Genomic DNA, 22,365 nt, shown 5'->3' on the forward strand with positions numbered 1-22,365 from the left:
ATACACTGTCTCAAACCACTGTGCACCCTCTCACTAAGCTGTCCATCATAGGGTGTGGCCTCATGACCTTTCCCCATCAGGTGCTCTATGCTTCGTGACTTTTTGTGTACACCTCCAATGTCAATGTTTCGCTATGTTGCTCACCGGAATGGAAGTCATTCAATTTCTAACAAATTCTGAATTATTCAGCAGATTCCACTCAATCACTTACTTCAGGGAAAAAATTCATCTTAGCTTTTCTGCAAAACTATGACCGTTCTGCTGTTCTCACCATACACATGGTCACTCATGATAGACCGACAGTAGTGACTGTGTCTATCGCTCAGCCAGCATATAACCACTCAGTGGCCATAGCAAAGAACAGCACTGGCATGATAGTTTTGAATTCCACCTACATGCTGTTGGGTAACCAGATGTCAAGGAGTGCCATAACCGTGATATCTAGTGAAGAAATCACCCTCATCGCATTAAATGGGAGATCGAAGACCTATGATACATTTCTGACTTTGCCAACCACTGTCCTGGGTACAAAGTATTATATCATCACCTACAGCGTGGATAGTCTGTATAACATGAAGCAGTTTGCTGTTGTTAACAGCAATGAGCATGTTCTGATCACTATAACCGTTAGTGGTTCTCTCACCTTCAATGGGACCCAATACAGTGGCAAAGAGAGTTTCTCGTTCATCATGGAACCCAATGAGGCTGTTCAATTTCAGAGTAGCACAGACCTGACTGGGACGAAGGTCAGCTCCTCAAAACCCGTGGCTGTCTTCAGTGGGGACCAATGCATCACCGTCCCGCCCAGCAACTGCGACCACATCGGGGAGAATTTGTACCCGGTGGACAAGTGGTCGGATTCCTTCATCGTTTTCCCCCTCATGAAGAAGAAAAAGGAGGACATCATCACCATCATCGCCTCGGAGAACGACACCACCGTGCAAGTTCACACCGAGGCAGGAGACAATCAACTGCTCCTCCATGATTCGGCTCACATCAACGTTACCGTGACCGGCGGGATAACCCTGAAATCCAACAAGCCCATCATGGTCATTTACTTATTCACCGGGGGCAGCAACCCAATTGTGTCGACCTTTGACCCCTTCCTGTTGACGATCATCCCTTCCATCTTCTTCAGCAATTACTATGTCTTTGTGACCATGCAACGTCTGTTCAATTACCTCCTCGTCGTTTCACCGGGACACAATGTCGCCAGCATTGACTTAGATGGCAGGCTGCTGAGTGCCTACCCCTTTGAGATTTTGCACTTTGCGGGCTTCACGGGCATCAGAATCTACCTGGGCGAAACCAGAGAGCGACACGTCATCTCGCATCCTTCTGTTCACTTCGCAATCTATATCTATGGGATCGGGCGAGCTGAGTCTTACGGATACCCCATGGGTAACATACAGCCACCCATCAGTAAGTGTCTCCTTGCTCATTATGGGGTGGTTTTGAGGGGTTTAAGTCACTGGGCTAGTGTTTGGGAGATGTTTGCTCAAAAGCCCACCTCAGCAGCTAGTGGAGTTTAACTTCCATTCAATTGTGGGTTGGGTTTAGCATTAGCATTAGCATTTGGGTTAGGGTTAGGGTTCAGGTTAGGGTTAGGGTTTGGGTTAGGATTAATGGAGTCATAGATAGAGTCATAGAGATGTACAGCATGGAAACAGACCCTTCGGTCCAACCCGTCCATGCCGACCAGATATCCCAACCCAATCTAGTCCCACCTGCCAGTACCCAGCCCATATCCCTCCAAACCCTTCCTATTTATATACCCATCCAAATTCCTTTTAAATGTTGCAATTATACCAGCCCCCACCACTTCGTTTGGCAGCTTATTCCACACACGTACCACCCTCTGTGTGAAAACGTTGCCCCGTATGTCTCTTTTATATCTTTCCCCTCTCACCCGAAACTTATGCCCTCTAGTTCTGGACTCTCCGACCCCAGGGAAAAGACTTTGTCTATTTATCCTATCCATGCCCCTCATAACTTTGTAAACCTCTATAAGTTAACCCCTCAGCCTCCGATGCTCCAGGGAAAACAGCCCCAGCCTGTTCAGCCTCTCCTTATATCTCAAACCCTCCAACCCTGGCAATATCCTTGTAAATCTTTCAAGTTTCACAACAACTGTTACAGTTAGTGTTAGTGTTAGGATTGTGTTAGTGTAAGGGTTTGGTTGAGGGTTAGGGACATGGTTAAGGTTAGGGTTTGTGTTAGGTTTAGGGTTAGGGTTGGGCTTTGGTTTGGATTCGTGTTACAGTTAGTGTTAAGGTTTGGGTGAGGGTTATGGTTAAGGTTAGGGTTTGTGTTAGGCTTATGGTTTGGGTTAGGCTTAGTGTTAGGTCGAGAATTTGGGAAAGGGTTCGGGTTAGGTTTACAGTATGTTTAGGATTTGGGTTAGGTTTTGGGTTTGCGTTAAGGTTAGGGTTTTGGCTGGAGTTAGTGTTATTGTTAGGATTTGGGTTTGGACTAGGGTTTGGGATAGAGTTAGGGTCAGGGTTATGTTTAGGATTTGGGGAGCCAGGAGAGTTAACCAGAGTGGAAACTTACAGCTTCTAACTATATAGATGCTGTTACAACCTCTGATTGCGCTCACTCATGTCCTCCAGACCCATTCTCCCCTTGCTGCGGCCCAAGACTGCCTGCAATGAGACAGCCAACTCATGGTGGTTTGACCTGAGGGGTTACTCTGGCAAGGGGTTTGAGAAGGTAACCTCAGCTGGTATGGCAATTGAACCCATCACTCTGTGTAGCAATCCAGCCATTTAGCCGGCTGAGTTAACAAAGCACCACCACCCCCTCCACCCTCAACCAACCCTATTCCTCTTGCCACTAAACTCACATGGGGAGGCAAAGGCGATGTAGGATGAGCAACTGGTGCTGACTTTGCCACCAATGCCTAACTGCCATTAAAATGTGTGGGAGTGGGAGGTGGGGTTTGGGGGTGTGTGGGGGATGACGGGGGGTAGTGGTGGTGATGGTAGGAAGACAAATGAGAATTATAGGGCTAGAAGAGCCTGAATTAAGCCAAAGATTCTCAAAGCATGGTCATGTAAGTGGCCTATGGGTTGGTCCAAAGGCAGAATCTTTATTCCCATGACACAGTCGCAAGGCCAGAAGTGTGATCACCCATGATGTGCATTTTTTTTAAAAAATGATTTTCCCTTACCGTGACACCCCTGCGATCAGAATGTCAACACGCAGAGCTGAAAACAATGACCGAGCAGCTCAACTGAAGGCTGATGTACTCCAGCTTTGACCCAGATGCCACCTTGTTGCCGTCTCAGCAACAGCAGTGCCATTTGCTCCATCAATTCTGATGGGTGTCTTCGCCCAATCAAGTGGAAAGGAACGTGGGTTGGTGGGGAGGAGAGGGTGGGAGTGGGTTGGCTGCGGATGAAGTGAGATTCACAGCTCTCCCACTGTTGAGAAGCTTTGAGAGCCACTGGGTTACCAATGATCAACGTCAGAAGGCAATTTTTTTTTTTTTTTGCTCAGGGTTTTCTCTCTGCCCCAACGGCTTGCAAGTCATGGATCACACAGAAAGGATCAGGGTGGTTGAAATGGTCTTGGCCAATGAACTTGTCATGACTGCCCATGACATGTCCCATTTGCTATTTGGTCCGACTGAAGCCATTGCAGTTGAGTATCGGACCAGAGATATAATCGTAAACCAATTCCTGTAACTAGAAAGAAGCAAATACAGAAATTGCTGGAGAAACTCAAGAGAATCGGTGAAGAGAGAATAAATGCTTCAAGTCCACTGTTTGCCATTAGGCTAGTATATTGTTGTAACTTCAGATATTCATGGTATTCAAATTTACTCATCTCCTATGGCAGGATTTGAATCTGTGACCCCAGAACTTGAGTTGGCTTCTCAATTGCGAGTCTAGCTACACTACCATGATACCACCACTTCTCAACTGAATTGTATTCAGCCTACCTTTTTATTTTGCATTTAAAGACAAGAATATTAAACACAAAAGCTTCGGGAAGCCAATTTTCACTGGTGGGTTGTGGGTGGGGGAGGGCATGTGTTGGATGGATGGTCTGAAGTCCATGTGGAAGGTTGCCTCGGGAGCTTTACGTCAAGGGCAGAGGAGTCTGCCATTTTGGAGTGGCAATGAGGAGAGAGTCATTGCCTTCAGAAGGTCATGAAGGCTTTGAATTCTCTCTGTCAGAAAGCTGTGAATGCTCAGTTATTCAAGGCTGAGCTGTGGACTCGAACAGAATCAACAAATACCCTGGATCGGATAGATAAATGGGATTGAAGTGAATCAGCTGCAATATTGTATGGTGGAGCAGGCTGAGGGAGCAGTATGTATTCATCAAGGATTAATTCCCGCCTATACATTATTTAGGGGAGGTGATGGCCCTAGTGGTATTACTGTTAATCCAGAGACCCAAGTAATGTTGTGGGGACCTGGGTTCAAATCCTTCTATGCCAGATGACGGAATCTGAATTCAAAATAAAATCTGGAATTAAGAGTCGAATGATGACCAAGAAGCTATTGTCGATTGTCAGGAGAACCCCAGCTGGTTCATTCATGGAAGGAAGCTGTCATCCTTACCTGGTCTACATGTGACTCTCTGTGGGTCTGTGACTCAACTGCCGCTTGGGTAATTAGGGATGGGCAATAAATGCTGGCCTAGTCAGCGATGGCCTCATCCTGTGAATGAATAAAGCAAAAAGTTACATGGGAGACTTATTCAAAATATTCAACCTAAATAGCAAAGAGAAAGTACAGTTTTATGGTTAATGAGGAATAGATATTGGGGAATAGATCAAATTTGGGAAGACGTGATAAATCAAGCAGTAAGGTCAAGGCCAAATAGAAAGATATTAATATGAGAGGTGATAAACATAACATGACAGAAATGGTTAGAAAGTATGTATCTAAGAGTCAACCAACAGAAATGAGTGGAATTTATAAATAATATAAATGGATCTATCTCAAGGCGCAGTATCTGAAACCATGTTGCAATTGAACAAACCGGATGAACTGAGAACACGAGTAGAAATGAATATGTATGATTTAATAGCCATTACAGACTCACTGCTGCAGACTGACATTGATTGCAATCTGAATCTTGAAGAGTACAATATATTTAGAAATGACAGAAAAAAACGGAAAAGGTGGAGGGGTGGCTGTGCTAGTTAATGTTAGTATTAGCATAATAGAAAGGCATTACCTAAATTTAAGAAACTGAGATGTGGAAATATTTTGTGTGGGAATTAGAAATTATAAAGCCAAGAGTCACATATCTGAGTCTATTAACTGTAACCAGATGGTAGTGTGAAGCATTAAGGAAGAAATAAAGAAAGCTTGTCAGAAAGGCGTGGTGACATGCATGGGACATAGCGATCTGCATTTCAACTGGAAAGGTCAGACGAGCAAAGGGTTGCCTAACTGCGGATTTTGTGGACTGTTTCAAGGATAGTTTCTTAGAACAGCATATTCTGGAACTGACCAAAGAGCAGACTATACAAGATCTGGTATTGTGCGATAATTAATGAACCCATCTTGAAGGCAGACATCAATTTTACATTCAGTTTGAGGGAGAGAGGAATGGTTCTGGAACTATTTTTTAAATAAGAAAAATTATGATGGCTGAGAGCAGAGTTGGGATAAAGTGCATTAACAAATAAGATTAAGGTCAATAGTGTTCCAGTAGCAGACATTTAAGAGGATACATCAAAACGTGGGCCCCGCAGGGAGTTGAATTATTATTTCCCTCTCCAACTCCATTTTGATTCAATCCTTGCCCTCTCCTTCACTGTTTGATCATGCAGCATTGCCCTTTGAGAAGGGCACTGCTTGTCACTGGCCACTCGGGTGTTTCCTTTCTTCCTGATGGTGGAATATAAATAAGGATTTACGCACTTGTTCTTCACTGTGTCCGACATCTGCACACACATAACATGAGTGCTGGGGAAAATTATGAAAAAAGGACACTTCAAAATACACAGGATAGACACATATCAAGGAGGAAGGAAAGTTCCAAGAGATGGTCCCAACATGTCTGGTTAACTTGGAATGTTAAAGAAAATTTTAAACTAAAAGGAAGCATGTAATTTTGCTCATACAGGTGGCAGGTCAGAAGATTTGACAGAATATGTTAAAGAAAGTTAATAAAGAAAAAGTTGGAGAACAAAAGAGAGGTAGCCAGAAATATGGAAAAAAAAATTGAAAGATCTTCTATAAATATTTAAAGGTAACAATGTCAACATTGGTCCCATTGCAAATTATCTGTGGAATCAATAATAAAAAATAAGGTAACGGCAGATGAATTGAACATGTATTTTGCATCAATCTTCGCAATTTAAGAATGCAAATAATATTGCAGAATCAGTTATAAATCAGGAAATTGAGTAGAGTCAATATGATTTTGTGGAAGAGAATCCATGCTTAACCATTCTGTTGGAGTTCTTTCAAGAGGTAACACCTGCTGTGGATAAAGGTGAATGTACTGAACTGAGAATTATCGAATTATAAAGTGTCTCATCAAAGGTTAATGTGGAACATTTTTTTAAAAAAAAAGAATCAAAGGGTAGGGGGTAGCACACTGGCTTGGATACAGACACAGGAGAAAGGTTTGGCAAGATGTAATTAGTGATGTGCCACAAGGGTTGGTGCTGGCAACTCAACTATAAATTGCTTAGATAAAGGGAAAAAAAGGATTGCCAAATTTGCTGGTGAGAGATCGGTAGGAAAATAAATTAGGAAGAGGACACGAGAATGCTACAATAAGACATTGACCGATCAGGTGAGTAGGCAAAGATGACCAACTGGAGTGTAATTGGAAAAATGTGAAGCTGTTCATTCTGACTGTAGGAATGAGTAAGAAGCATACTGTTATAACATAGAACATAGAACATAGAACAATACAGCACAGAACAGGCCCTTCGGCCCGCGATGTTGTGCCGAACATTTATCCTAGCTTAAGCACCCATCCATGTACCTATCCAATTGCCGCTTAAAGGTCACCAATGATTCTGACTCTGCCACTCCCACAGGCAGCGCATTCCATGCCCCCACCACTCTCTGGGTAAAGAACCCACCCCTGACATCGCCCCTATACCTTCCACCCTTCACCTTAAATTTATGTCCCCTTATAACACTCTGTTGTACCCGGGGAAAAAGTTTCTGACTGTCTACTCTATCTATTCCTCTGATCATCTTATAAACCTCTATCAAGTCACCCCTCATCCTTCGCTGTTCCAACAAGAAAAGGCCTAGCACTCTCAATCTATCCTCGTACGACCTATTCTCCATTCCAGGTAACATCCTGGTAAATCTTCTCTGCACCCTCTCCAAAGCTTCCACATCTTTCCTAAAGTGAGGCGACCAGAACTGCACACAGTACTCCAAATGTGGCCTAACCAAAGTCCTGTACAGCTGCAACATCACTTCATGACTCTTGAATTCAATCCCTCTGCTAATGAACGCTAATACACCATAGGCCTTCTTACAAGCTCTATCCACCTGAGTGGCAACTTTCAAGGATCTATGTACATAGACCCCAAGATCCCTCTGTTCCTCCACCTGACTAAGAACCCTACCGTTAACCCTGTATTCCGCATTCTTATTTGTCCTTCCAAAATGGACAACCTCACACTTGGCAGGGTTGAACTCCATCTGCCACTCCTCAGCCCAGCTCTGCATCATACCTAAGTCCCTTTGCAGCCGACAACAGCCCTCCTCACTATCCACAACTCCACCAATCTTCGTATCATCTGCAAATTTACTGACCCACCCTTCGACTCCCTCATCCAAGTCATTAATAAAAATTACAAATGTACGATGTACGATTTCAGAGTTCCAAGCTGTGGAGAGACCTGGGTGACTTTGTGCAGGAATCACAAAAGGTTAATTTGCACGAGCAACAAGTAATTAGGAAATCTAACTGAATGTTACAACTTGTCATGAGGGAATTGTATACCAGAGCAGGGAGGTTATTGTTCAATTAACCAGAGTAGGAGTAAGACCGCATCTGGAATAAAGTGCACAGTTTTGGTCTTCTGATTTAAGGAGCATTGTAAATGTGTTGAAAGTAGTTCAGAGCAGGTTTACTAGACTAATACCTGCCATCTTTTGTTAAAAATCACACAACACCAGGTTATGATCCAACAGGTTTACTTGGAAGCACTAGCTTTCAGAGCGCTACTCCTTCATCAGGTGGTTGTGGAGTATAAGATCATAAGACACAGAATTTATAGCAAACCTTTACAGTGTGATGTAACTGCCATCTTTTGAGTTGTCTTATGAGGAAAGATTGGCCATGCTAGGCTTGCATCGGCTAGAGTTCAAAAGAGTTAGAGGTGATTTGGTTAAAAGATCATAAGAATCTTGACAGGCTGCAGATAGGCTATTTCTTCCAATGGAACATTCTAGAACAAGGGGTCACTACTCCAGGGTTACCCACCTAAAACAAAGATAAGATCAAGTCTTGTCTTGTAGATGGTTGTGATTCTTTGAAACTTTCTTTTGGAATAGGTGGTGGAGGCAGAGTCTTGAACATTTTTAAGGCACAGTTGGATCAATTGTTGTTAAGAAAGAGGTCAAAAAGTTATCCAGATAGGCAGGAATGGAGAATTGAGGTAACAGTTTAGTGGCTATGATCTTATTGCATATGGACCAGGTTAACAGGGGACGAATGGTCTACTGTTGATCCTAATTAGCATGGCTATAATCCTAACTTGACAAAAATGTGCAAAAAAGACAATTATTGTGGCGGTATGTTATAGCTCAATTGGTGAGTCCATATTGCAGTGACAACTTGCACTTTGCATGCATGTTGCAGTCTGGAGCTATGGATAGTGATGATAGTGCTTTCTTTCCTCATGTGGCAAGCCAGGAATCTTTCCCATTCTCACTGACTGCCATTGCAAGGATGTGTAGATTGTAACTCCATCTGTTCAGCTGCATTATCACAGAATTCCTACAGTGTGGAAGAAGGCCATTCAGCCCATTGAATCCACACCAACCCTGCGAAGAGCATCCCATCCTGACCCATCCCATCCCTCTAACCTTGCATTCCCCATGTTTCACCAGCCTAACCTACACATCCCTGAATGCTATGGGAAATTTGGCATGACTGATCTACCTAACATGCACATCTTTGGAGGAAACCCATGCAGACACAGGGAGAATGTGCAAACTTCACACATTCAAGGGTGGAATCGAACCCGGGTCCCTGGCGCCGTGAGGCTGCATTGCTAACCACTGAGCCACCATGTTGCCTTTATGAATGCACCTTGCTTGGCCATCAGGTTCTGGGCTGGGTCTTCAACTCAGAGCTGCGAGCTCAGAGGCAGAGACCTCCACAAGCCTTCCTAAGTACCTCGATAACTTACCATTACATGTGATGTTGAGGTTTCTTTCAACTGGAAATATTACTGTGGTGTCTGATACACATCTAATTCAATATCACCAATTGTGCAGTTAGCCAAAGTTTAAAGGATCCCCAATGAGGGCTCTCTTGATTAGAATTGAGGCACCTTGGTTGGCAAAGCCACAAAATAACTGCTTGCCTCTGGTCAGGCGCAGACAGTTTGGATAGAGTGTTAACTGTCGACACGTTAACTGAAAATAGCACAGATAGAGAAATTTTCCAGTATCAAAATGTTTAAAGCTTGACAAACATGGAGGATGATAATGATGGGTTAGCCAAATGGGCACTCAAGTGCCAAGTCTGAGTGCCAAGTATGCATTCTGGGAGGTAAGGTGCCCTCGAACTAGATGTCTGCATCTCAGGGGATTAAAAAAAGCGATTGCAGAGATCATAGAGTCATCGAGATGTACAGCACAGAAACAGACCCTTCAGTCCAACTCATCCATGCCGACTCCATATCTTAAATTAATCTAGTCCCATTTGCCAGGATTTGATCTATATCCCTTCAAACCCTTCCTATTCATATACCCATCCAGATGTCATTTAAATGCTGAAACTGTACCAGCCTCCACCACTTCCTCTGGTAGATCATTCCATACACGCACCACCCTCTGCACAAAAGCATTGCCCCTCAGGTCCCTTTTAAATCTTTCCCCTCTCACCTTAAATCTACGCCCTCTGATATTGTTGTAAATTTATAAAATGACCTCGGATCTGGAAAGGTCACAGCAAAGTAGCAAAAGTAAGAAGGAGACAGAGAATGGGAAACTTACTAGTTAGTAAGTTAGCTTAACATCTGTGAATGAGAAAATGCTCGAACACATTATTAAATAATTTGCAAAAAGACATTCAATTTGTAAGAAGGTACAATGTCAAACCAATGGATACAAGTTAAAAATATGATTTAAGATGGAAACGAGATGGAAATGAGATGGAATTTAATTTCTCAGAGGATATTATTCTGAGGACGTTTCACCCCCTACATCCCTCCCTCCAACCCCCAAGAGCAATGGAAGGTGCATCATTGATTACAGCCGTACCAAGACAGACAGATGGCTTGACAAGAGAGTCAGTCAATGGCTTTTAGAGTCATAGAGTCATAGAGATGTACAGTATGGAAACAGATCCTTCGGTCCAACCCGTCCATGCTGACCAGATATCCCAATTTTGTTGCAGGCAGGAAAGCAGAGTTAAGGCCACAACCAGATGCCATGTTTTGAATATTGACGGCAATGAGCCATGGTCTAAGGGAAAGGTGACGACTGCAGATCAGAGTCAGAAAGTGGAGTGCTGGAAAAGCACAGCCGGTCAGGCAGCATCCGAGGAGCGGGTGAATCGAAGTTTCGAGCATAACCTCTTCATTAGGAATGTCCTGATGGTCTAGAGATACAGGGTAGGCCATTTAGGACTGAGGTGTATCGAGATCCCTTCGCTCGGGGGGGCGGGAGGAGGCGGGCTGGTGAATCTTTGGACCACCTTACGACAAACAGCTGTAGAAGCAAATTCATCGAATATATTTTAAAGAGAAATACTGAACGGTGGAGCAGACCCGCTGGGCCAAATGGCCTAATCCTGATCCTACTTTCTACAATCATATTGAAGGCCTTGGTAGGCTCAAAGGGCCAAAGGATTGACTCCTGTTTCTTATTTCCTATTACCTTAAGGTCTTGTTCTTGTCAGCTCAGAGTTCCATCTTATTTGTCACTGCAAAATGAGTGCCCCCCCCCATTTTATGTATATAAGGCCACCTGCCATACAAAGTACATAGCACAGTGCTGCCCCTGCATCATTTGATTTTCTATTTTTGACACAAATCATCTGCATTAAGGAGTGGAGATTACAATTGATAAAAACCTAAATTGTCAAACTGTAGTAGAGTGTTAGGGTTCTTGAGGGCATGCCAGTGAGATTTACCAGAGTGGAAGCAGGGATGGCAGATTTTAATTATAAGGTTAGGCTGAATATATTTAGGTTATTCTGCTTGAAGCAATTGTAATTGAGGGGAGATTTGATAGAGGTATGTGAGAACATGATAGGTTTATATAAGGTATGCAAAGAAAAGATATCTCACTTACCTAAAAACCACAGGGACTAGGGGACACAGATTTAAGGTTTTGAATAATCATTTTAGGGATGGTGTAAGGAAATGCATTTTTTTTACACAGGAAGGAAGAGATAAAGATTTGTGAAGGCAGTGGAAATAGAGATGATCAATGATTTCCAATGGAAACTGGACAGCACTTGAGAGAAATACAATTGCGGAGCAATGGGGAGGGAGCAGGGGATTGGAGCTACGCGGATTGCTCTTTCTCGAGAGCTGGCACAAGGTCAATGGATCAAATAGCCATAATGCCTCTGTGACGATCCTCTCCCACTCCTCAGACAATTACCCACAAACAGTGGGGCAGCAGTGGTTAGCACTGCTGCCTCACAGCGCCAGGGACCTGGGTTCGATTCCAGCCTCAGGTGACTGTCTGTGTGGAGTTTGCGCATTCTACCCGTGTCTACATGGTTTTCTTCTGGCTGCTCCAGTTTCCTTCTACAATCCAAAGATGTGCAGCAGAGGGTGGATTGGCCATGCTAGGTTGCCCATTGTGTCCAGGGATGTGTAGGCTAGGTGGATTAGCCATGGGAAATGCTGTGTTACGGGATAAAGAAGAGAGTGGGCTGTTCTTCAGAGGGTTGGTGTGGACATGATGGGCCAAGTGGCCTGTTTCCAAACTGCAGGGATTCTATGATTCCATCTTTGTCCAACCTGCTTTCTCCTCTAACAGACATGAGTGAGGTATAAAACAACCTGTTCCCTTCCTCAATAGGCATGGTGCGATGCTAACACTTTAACCCTGTTTATTTTAGAACAGGAGAAATGGGGCTCATTGACCTGCCTTCCCGAGGCTGCCGTGTACATGTTGCCATCCAGTGTGCTCACCAGTGCCAAGTTATCAACCAATGATGTACACCTCATTGACCCGACGTGCCATGCTGACCAGAGAGATGAAAACTGGGTCATCATCACAGCTCCATTTAATTCCTGTGGCACCACAATCATTGTACGTGGGTATGGTCTTCCTGAGGTTGGGTTTAGCAGCTTCTGGTAAATCAGCAAATCTGTGAGCTGGGTGGGTCTGAATTGGTGATATTGATCTGAAGGCACAGTTAAGGGGAAGTGATAGCATTCTGATCAGTAGTGTTGTGTTTTGGTAATAATTTCACTAACTGGCAATGATAGTAGAAGAAACCATGAAAGAACTTAAAGTTGGTGCACTGGCAATGTCATCAGGCTAATTATTCAGTGAATGGTAAATAAACCCTGAAAGAACTATGGATGCTGTAAGTAGACAATAGACAATAGGTGCAGGAGTAGGCCATTCGGCCCTTCGGGCCAGCACCACCATTCATTATGATCATGGCTGATCATCCTCAATCAGTATCCTGTTCCTGCCTTATCCCCATAATCCTTGATTCCACTAACTTCAAGAGCTCTATTCCTCTCTTTCTTGAAAGTATCCAGAGACTTGACCTCCACTGCCTTCTGGGACAGAGCATTCCATACACCCATCACTCTCTGGGTGAAGAGGTTTCTCCTCAACTCAGTTCAAAAATAAGGGGTAGCCATTTAGAACAGTGTCTTCTGGTTCTGGACTCAGCCATCAGCGGAAACATCAGCTTCCTGCCTCCAGAGTGTCCAATCATTTAATAATCTTATACGTCTCAATCAGATCCCCTCTCATCCTTCTAAACTCATGTATACAAGCCCAGTCGCTCCAATCTTTCAACATATGATAGTCCCGTCATTCCGGGAATTGGTCTCGTGAACCTACCCTGCACTCCCTCAATAGCCAGAATTCCTTCCTCAAATTTGAAGACCAAAATATCCCAGGTGCGGTCTCACCAGGGCCCTGCACAACTGCAGAAGGACCTCTTTGCTCCTATACTCAATTCCTCTTGTTATGAAGGCCAGCATGCCATTAGCTTTCTTCACTACCTGCTGTACCTGCATGCTTGCTTTCATTGACTGATATACAAGAACACCTAGATCTCGTTGTACTTCCCCTTTACCTAACTTGACTCCATTTAGGTAGTAATCTGCCTTCCTGTTCTTGCCACCAAAGTGGATAACCACACATTTATCCATTGCAATACTGACACTTCCGATTCTCTCGTCTCCCTCTCAAATTGCAGAAACAAATTAGAAACGAAAACACAACTTGCTAGAACAGCTCAGCAGATCTGGCAGCATCCGTGGAGAGAAATCAGAGTTAACCTTTTGTCCTCTGAGGAAGGGTCACTCGTTCCTAAATGTTAACTCTGATTTCTCTCCACAAATGCTGCAAGTCCTGCTGAACTTTTCCAGCAACTTCTGTTTTTGTTTGTGTTAGTAATTCGGTGCTCTGGGTTAATATTTTGCTGACATGGATTTGAATCTCACTTTGGCAGGTGGTGAAACTTCAATTAAAAAGTTAATTCTGGTTCACGCAAAGTTAATTTCACTCATGCCATTTAGGGAAGGCAAATCTGCCATCCATACCTGGTCTGGTCTACATAGTATTCCAGACCCACAGCAATGTGAGTGACTCTCATCTACCTTCTGGGTAAGTAAGAATGAGCAATAAATGCTAGGCCTGGCGAGCAACACGTAAATCTACACTCAGAATCCCTATAGAGTGGAAGCAGACCATTCAGCCCACTATCAATCCTCCAGCCCACACACTTCTTGTCACCTTGCATTTCCCATGGCTAATCCCCCTAACCTGCACACTATGGGCAATTTAGCATGGCCAACCCACCCTAACCTGCACATCTTTGGACTGTGGGAGGAAACCGGAGCACTCGGAGGAAACCCACACAGACACGGGGAGAATATGTCAACTCCACAGAGACAGTCACCCAAGGCTGGAATCAAACCCAGGTCCCTGGTGCTGTAAGGTAGCAGTGCTAACCACTGATCCACTGTTCTGATATAAACAAGTACACAAAATGGCAATCAGTCTAGGTTTGCAAAACTTGGCCTGTGCTCCCTTGTGTTTGACGTGAACCATACCAACAGGCAATAACAGTGGGCCACTCAGCCCTTGGAACCTGCTGGCCCATTCAATGAGACGCCAGCTGAGTTCATTTCAACCTCAACTCTGCATTCCTGCACGATGCCCAATAACCTTTCACCCTTTTGGGAAACAAGAATCTATCATACTTAAAGATATTGAAAGATTCAGCATCCACTGCCTTTTGAGGAAAGGAGTTTCAAAAACTGACAAACCCCTGAGGGGAAAGGAAGTATCAGCTGATTGAGGTGTTTAGAGATGATGGAAGGAAGAGATACTGAAGTCTTTCTCTCCCCCTCCACCCGCCCCCCCCCCCCCCACCCCCCCACCCCTGCAGGTCTGCTTTGTTTTCATCCACTTGACAAAGCCTCAAGTTGCTTTCAGATATAATTTTGCTGCCTATTCAACCTATGCCTCACTGTTTCATAACGTCCCATTTTCATTGTAGAATGAGACTGGGAAAATCGCTTACTTCAACATCGTGTACGGAACTGCCCCTCAAACCTCGATCCATCGTCTCCAAATCAAACTGAATTGCGAGATGTTGACTGTTGAGAACATCACCATGGCCTTCGTGCCCCGCACCCTATATGCATCCCACTTGGGCCACTACAACGTGTCGTTCACACTGTTTCACTCTGAAGCCTTCAATGACCCAGTTCGGGATTTCCCTTATGAGGTGGAGCTGAACAGGACGCTGTATGTCCAGATGAAGGCAGAGACCACTGACAAGGGAGTGGCAATATTTACCGACAACTGCGTGTCTGTCCCGTCACTGAACGCCAACATTGTAGCTTACACTATCATTGAAAACGGGTAAGCTTTGCAGCTCTCTGTTTTTAGTTTGGTGTAGTGTGGGACATTCGGGTCCTGTACGAACAGGTTATTCTGGGGTTCCCTCCCTGGGTTGCACCTGGCTCACATTTGTATCTGTTGTGCTGACAATGAGTCGTAGGGCCCCTTCCATCCAACTCCTCCAGACGTTTTAAATTAAGCTCACTTGCCAGCATTTGGCCCATATCCCTCCAATCCCTTCCTATTCAGATATCCATCCAGATGCCTTTTAAATGCTGTAATTGTACCAGCCTTCACCACTTCCTCTGGCAACTCATTCCATACAGGCAACACCCTCTGCCTGAAACATTTGCCCCTTCGGCCCCTTTTAAATCTTTCCCCTCTCACCCTAAACTCATGGCCTCTAGTTTTGGACTACTTACCCTAGGAAAAAAAGATTTAGAACATTACAGCGCAGTACAGGCCCTTTGGCCCTCGATGTTGCACCAACCTGTGGAACCAGTCTGAAGCCCACCTAACTACACCAATCCACTTTCATGCATATGTTTATCCAAAGACCATTTAAATGCCCTTAAAGTTGGCGAGTCTACTACTGTTGTAGGCAGGGTATTCCATGCCCCTACTACTCTCTGAGTAAAGAAACTACCTCTGACATCTGTCCTATATATGTCACCCCTCAATTTAAAGCTATGTCCCTTTGTGCTAGCCATCACCATCTGAGGAAAAAGGCTCTCACTGTCCACCCTATCTAACCCACTGATTATCTTATATGTCTCAATCATGTCACCTCTCAACCTTCTTCTCTCTAATGAAAACAGCCTCAAGTGCCTCAGCCATTCCTCATAAGACCTTCCCTCCATACCAGGCAACATCCTAGTAAATCTCCTCTGAACCCTTTCCAAAGCTTCCACATTCTTCCTATAATGCAGTGACCTGAACTGTATGCAATACACCAAGTGCAGCCGCACCACCATTTTGTACAGCTGCAACATGACCTCATGGCTCTGAAACTCAATCACTCTACCAATAAAAGCTAACACGCTGCGTGCCTTCTTAACTACCCTATCAACCTGGGTGTCAACTTTCAGGGATCTATGTACATGGACACCGAGATGTCTCTGCTCATTTACACTACCAAGAATCTTACCATTAGCCCAGTAATCTTTATTCCTGTTGCTCCTTCCAAAGTGAATCACCTCACACTTTTCCACATTAAACTCCATTTGCTACCTGTCAGCCCAGTTCTGCAGCTTATCAATGTCCCTCTGTAACTTACAACATCCTTCAGCACTATCCACAACTCCACCGACCATGATGTCATTCACAAATTTACTAACCCATCCTTCGACGCCCTGATCTAGGTCATTTATGAAAATAACAAACAGCAGTGGTCCCAAAACAAATCCTTATGATACACGACTAGTAACTGAACTCCAGGGTGAACATTTCCCATCAACCACCATCCTCTTCTTTCAGCTCGCCAGTGTCTGCTCCAAATCACTAAATCATCCTCAAACCCATGCCTCCATATATTGTACAATAGCCTACTGTGGGGAAACTTATTAAATGCCTTACTGAAATCCATATATACCACATCAACTGCTTTACCCTGATTCACCTACTTGGTCACCTTCTCAAAGAACTCAATAAGGATAGTGAGGCATGACCTACCTTTCACAAAACTGTGTTGACGATCCCTAATTAACTTATTCCTTTTTAGATGATTCTAAATCCTATCTCATAATCTTTTCCAACACTTTACCCACAACTGAAGTAAGGCTCACTAATCTATAATTACCAGGGTTGTCTCTACCCCCCTTCTTGAACAAGGGGATAACATTTGCTATGCTCCAGTCTTCTGGCAGTATTCCTGTAGACAATGATGACATAAAGATCAAAGCCAAAGGCTCTGCAACTCCTCTCTGGCTTCCCAGAGAATCCAAGGATAAATCCCATTCAGCCCAGAGGATTTAGCTATTTTCACACTTTCCAGAATTGCTAACACCTCCTCCTTGTGAACTTCAATCCCCTCTAGTCTTGTAGTTTATTTCTCAGTAATCTCCTTGACAACATCGTCTTTTTCCAGTGTGAATACTGACGCAAAATATTCAATTAGAGCTTCTCACTCAACCACTTCCTTCCTGCCTGACAGGTACATACTTATCAAGGACACGCAGTAGCTGCTCCTTGAATAAGCTCCACATTTCAATTGTGCCCATCCCCTGCAGTTTCCTTCCCCATCCTATGCATTCTAAATCTTGCCTAATCGCATCATAATTACCTTTCCCCCAACTGTAACTCTTGCCCTGCATTATTTTCCTATCCCTTTCCATTGCTAAAGTAAACATAACCATATCGTGGTCATAATCACCAAAATGCTCGTCTACCTCCAAATCTAACACCTGGCCAGGTTCATTACCCAGTTCTAGATCCAATGTGGCCTCTCTCATTGTTGGCCTGTCTACATACTGTGTCAGGAAACTCTTCTGTGAGCATTGGACAAATATTGACCCATCTAAAGTACTCAGACTATAATATTTCCAGTCAATATTTGGAAAGTTAAATGCCCCCATAAGAGCTACACTGCTACTCTCGCTCCTATCCAGAACCATCTTTGCAATCCTTTCCTCCACAGGCCTTGTCAATTTAGCCTATCCATGACTCTTATAGCTTTATAAACCTCTATAAGGTCACCCCTCAGCCTCTGGTGCTTCAGGGAAAACAGTCCCAGCTCAAACCCTCCAACCCTGGTAACATCCTTGTCAATCTTCTCAGACCCCTTTAAAGTTTTAGATCCAACTACAAAGTACCCTAAATTGCCACAAATTATTATCAATCGGGGACAATAATAAAAAAAAAACACATGCATACCAATGTGGTCTATATTGGAGTTGTAACATCACTCACTTTATTCCAGGCTGTGGGAGTGTAATAGTAATCGCACTGGACTAACAAACTAGGCTGGTGCCCTAAGATGGGTGTTCAAATTCCTCAACAGCTTAATTGCCTTTGCAAAACTGTTATAATTAATCAAAACAACATTCTCTGACCGGGAGGTTGGTCACAGCAATAAAGGTATTGTGTGGCATGGTGGCTCAGTGATTAGCAAGGCTGCTTCACAGATCCAGGGACCCAGGTTCAATTCTTGCCTTGGGTGACTGTCTGTATGGAGTTTGCATGCTCTCCCTGTGTCTGGGTGCTCTGGTTTCCTCATGCAGTCCAAAGACCTGCAGGTTAGGTGGATTGGCTGTTCTAAATTGTGTACACTGGGTGGGTTTAGCCATAGGGAATGTAGGGTTATAAGGTGGTGGGGCGGGATGCACTTTGGAGGGCAGCTGTGGACTTGATGGGCTGAATGGCCTGCTCCCACAGTATGGGGATTTTATGAATTTAATGGGAATTGCTATAAAAATCCATTGGGTTAATTCTAACTTGTTAATATTGCTCTCTCTGCTGATTCTACCCTGCATGTGACCTATTGAGTTGAGGTTAACTCTGAAGCTATCCAGCAGCTCAAAGGCAATTAGGGAGCAACAGCAAAATGCTGGCCACACCCCAATGAGTCCTTTATTTTTAAAAGTATCCATGTGACTCCACCTTAGCCAGTGGAATGCAGTCAAAGGATGAGGCAATGCAGTGCAGATCAATCGTAGGGCCAGAAAAGTGTGTGTGCCTCTTGCTCCGTGAAAATCTGGTTGCAGTTGAACGATAATCACAGTTATAAATGAAAGGGTAGTGTTCCAGATTTGTTTACAGAAATGCCATCACAGACATTAGGTCAGTGGGTGCAGACTCGCTGGGCTGAACGGCCTCTTCTCTGACTCTGTCTGTGATGCTAAGACTTGTTGCCCAGAGAGACTAAATGTCGATATAATCCAGTCTCTGTTGTCATGTAGCAAGCATGACCGATTATTTACACAACCCATACTCCCAAAAGGGGCAGTGCGACAATAATTAGAATATCCTTTCGTTTTTGGCGATGTTGGTTGAAAAATGAGTATTGTTCTTTTTTTTTTGAAAAACAGCGTTTTTAACATATTAATATTCTTCATATTAAAATGAGATTAACATCCCACTTTAAAAGAAAAAGGCATCCCCGTGAGCGAGCTCCACTTTGAATGTTTAGCTTGTTAAAGTTACCTGGGCAACTCACATGCAACATTTCTGTGATTTTATGAGGAGTCCTTTCGACAAGAGGAACACTCTACATCATCCATTCATTGCATTTAATTGTCTATCCTGAAAGTTCCACTTGGGAATCCATGGGGTTTTTTTATTCCCCCTACATTACTGCCATAGAGCAATTGTGCTTATAATCCCCAGCACTCGTGTGTGTCTGTGTGTATGTGTGTGCACGTATTTAGATGCAAGACCCGGAGAAAAACACCAAGTGAAAATAACTTTATTAATATTCCCCCACTGGGAAAGACACCCATGTGGCCAATGCAGCAGTGTTAAGCAAAGCCATGCATGAAAAAAAGGAATAGAGGGGTTGTAGGGATTAAATCAAAATAGAATGGGAGTAGGGGGGGCTGGAAATAAAGCACTTCACTCCCTGTGGTGCCCAAGCCCTCCTTTGGGTGGCACGGTGGCTCAGTGGTTAGCACTGCTGCCTCTTAGAGCCAGGGACCCAGATTCGATTCCCGCCTCGGGTGACTGTCTGTGTGGAGTTTGCATATTTTCCCCGAGTCTGTGTGGGTTTCCTCCAAAGGTGTACAGGTCAGGGTGAATTGGCCATGCTAAATCGCCCAAAGTGTTAGGTGCATTAGTCAGAGGGAAATATATGTAAGGGGAATGGGTCTGGGTGGGTTACTCTTCAGAGGGTCGGTGTGGACATTTTAGGCCAAAGGGCCTATTTCCCCACCGTAGGGAATCAAATCTAACCTAAATGTATCGTGGGTATTGGTGCTCCTTCTCCAAGGATATCCCACATTGGAATTCATTATGGCTATGTTAGAATTTGAATAATTGTCACATAGTCAAGTGAGTACTGTGAAAAGTTTGCAAGTCACCACGTACGGCACCTTCTCAGGTGCAAAGGTAACTTAGATACAGATTCTAACGTAAAAGTTACACATCAGCAAAATAATTATAGCGATGACAAAGACACATTACACCATCAGAGAAAACTAGCTTTAATTAAAATACACATTAAAACATTTCCAATGTAATTAAAACAGCCAGTCAGTCAGTGAGCTCAAAATCTCATTGTCCATGCACCTGCTCCTGTGGCACAGTGGCTTAGTGGTTAGCACTACTGCCTCACCATGTTCGATGCCCACATCGGGTGACAGTCTGTGTGGAGTTTGCACATTCTCCCCATATCTGCATGGGGTTCCTCCGGGTGCTCTGCGCTCCTCCCACAGTCCAAAGATGTGCAGGGGACGTGGATGTGCCATGCCAAAATGTCCCAGGGATGTACAGGCTGGGTGGGTTAGCCATGGGGAATGTAGTTTTACAGGGATAGGGTGGGGAGAACGTTCTGTGGGGGGTGGAGGGGGGATTCTGTTCAGAGGGTCGGTGTGGACTCAATGGGCTGAATGGCCTGCTTTCACACTGTAGGGACGCAAAGATAACAGTGAGCTCAGAAACTGAATTGACCTGCACCTGTAGCCTTTGCCCTGCATGCATCCAATCAGGGATGGGCATGATACAGGACACACTTTACTCTAATTAGTTGTCTTTCGGAGTAGACATAGAAACAGGAGGAGGCCGTTCAGCCTGTTCGCTGAGATCATGGCTGTTCTGTGGCATAACTGCCTTTGCCCCATATCCCTTAATCAGGAAGGGCTTATACCCGAAAAGTCGATTCTCCTGCTCCTTGGATGCTGACTGACCCGCTGCGCTTTTCCAGCGCCACACTCTCGACTCGGATCTCCGGCATCTGCAGTCCTCACTTTCTCCAAAAGGAAATCCATCTCAGATTTAAAACTAACAACCGATCCCACATCCACTTCTATTTGTGAAAGAGAGTTCCGAACTTCTATCACCCCTTGTCCATTGAACAATTTCCCTAACGTCTCTCCTGAATGGTCTGGCCCTAATCCTCAGACCATGGCCCCTAGTTCTAGAATCCCCAACCAGTGGAAATAGTTTCCCTTTATCTGCCTCATTGCTTTGTGTTAATACCTTGAAGAATTTGATCAGATCACCTCCCCCTCCACCCCCAACCTTCTAAATTTGAGAGAAAATGGGCCTCATTTGTATCATGAAAGCAAGAACTACAGACGCTGGAAATCGGAAACAGAGATTGAAATTGTTGGAGCTAGTTCTGAAGAAGGGTCACTGGACCAGAAACATTGACTCTATTTTGTCTCTCGACAGATGCTACCAGACCTGCTAGGTTTCTCCAGCAATTTCTGGTTTTAATTTGCATAACCTCTCCTCATAACCTAACCGCTGAAGCCCAGGTATAATTCGTGTAAACTTACCCTGCGCTCCAAGGCCAACATATCTTTCCTCAGGTATGGAGTCCAGACCTTTGCGAGAGAGCTCGGCTCATCCAACGCGTTTTTTGAGGAAACTCTGACCCCCACCCTCACCTAAACAGCAAACAGATGAAAAAGACAAGCATTTGTAGATGCTGGAAATCAAAAACAAAATCAAATATTGCTGTGAAAACTCGACAGGTCTGGCATCATCTGTGGAGAGAAAGCTGAGTTAACGTTTTGGGTCCAATGACCCTTTTTCAGAACTAATGATAGCTTGGAAAAGAGGGTGCTAGAAAAGGGGAAAGAGTAAATGATAGGTGGAGGTGGAGGCAAGAGAGAGAGTAAACAAGTTGGGTAGTAAGGGGTAAAGGTCATGAATAGTTGCTAATGGGGTCTGTTAGTGGCTGGCAATGGGCTGTGTGTGGAGGTTGGGGTAAGATCGTGAGAGAAAATTAGGTTAGATTCCCTACAATGTGGAAATAGGCCCTTCGGCCCAACAAGTCCAACCCTCCAGAGAGTAACCCACCCAGACCCATTTCCCTCTGACTAATGCACCTAACACTATGGGCAATTTAGCATGACCAATTCACCTGACCTGCACATCTTTGGACTGTGGGAGGAAACCCATGCAGACACAGGGAGAACGTACAAACTCCACACAGACAGTCACCCAGGGCTGGAATTGAACTTGGGACCCT

At 44.3% G+C, this 22,365-nt stretch overlaps 1 protein-coding gene across 1 annotated transcript in view; it reads left to right on the forward strand.

Annotated features, from left to right (window-relative positions):
• Positions 1-22,365, forward strand: part of LOC148140679 (IgGFc-binding protein-like) — a 189,055-nt gene that overhangs the window by 161,458 nt on the left and 5,232 nt on the right. Inside the window, exons 2-4 of the mRNA XM_087978994.1 lie at positions 193-1,422; positions 12,256-12,449; positions 14,890-15,257. Coding sequence (XP_087835120.1) covers positions 193-1,422; positions 12,256-12,449; positions 14,890-15,257 — 1,792 coding nt within the window. The remainder of the gene's footprint in view (positions 1-192; positions 1,423-12,255; positions 12,450-14,889; positions 15,258-22,365) is intronic.

This window comes from Chiloscyllium plagiosum, unplaced genomic scaffold (genome assembly GCF_037043375.1).
Source record: "Chiloscyllium plagiosum isolate Xiang-an unplaced genomic scaffold, Cpla_swu_hap1 HiC_scaffold_35, whole genome shotgun sequence".
Lineage (NCBI taxonomy): Eukaryota > Metazoa > Chordata > Chondrichthyes > Orectolobiformes > Hemiscylliidae > Chiloscyllium > Chiloscyllium plagiosum.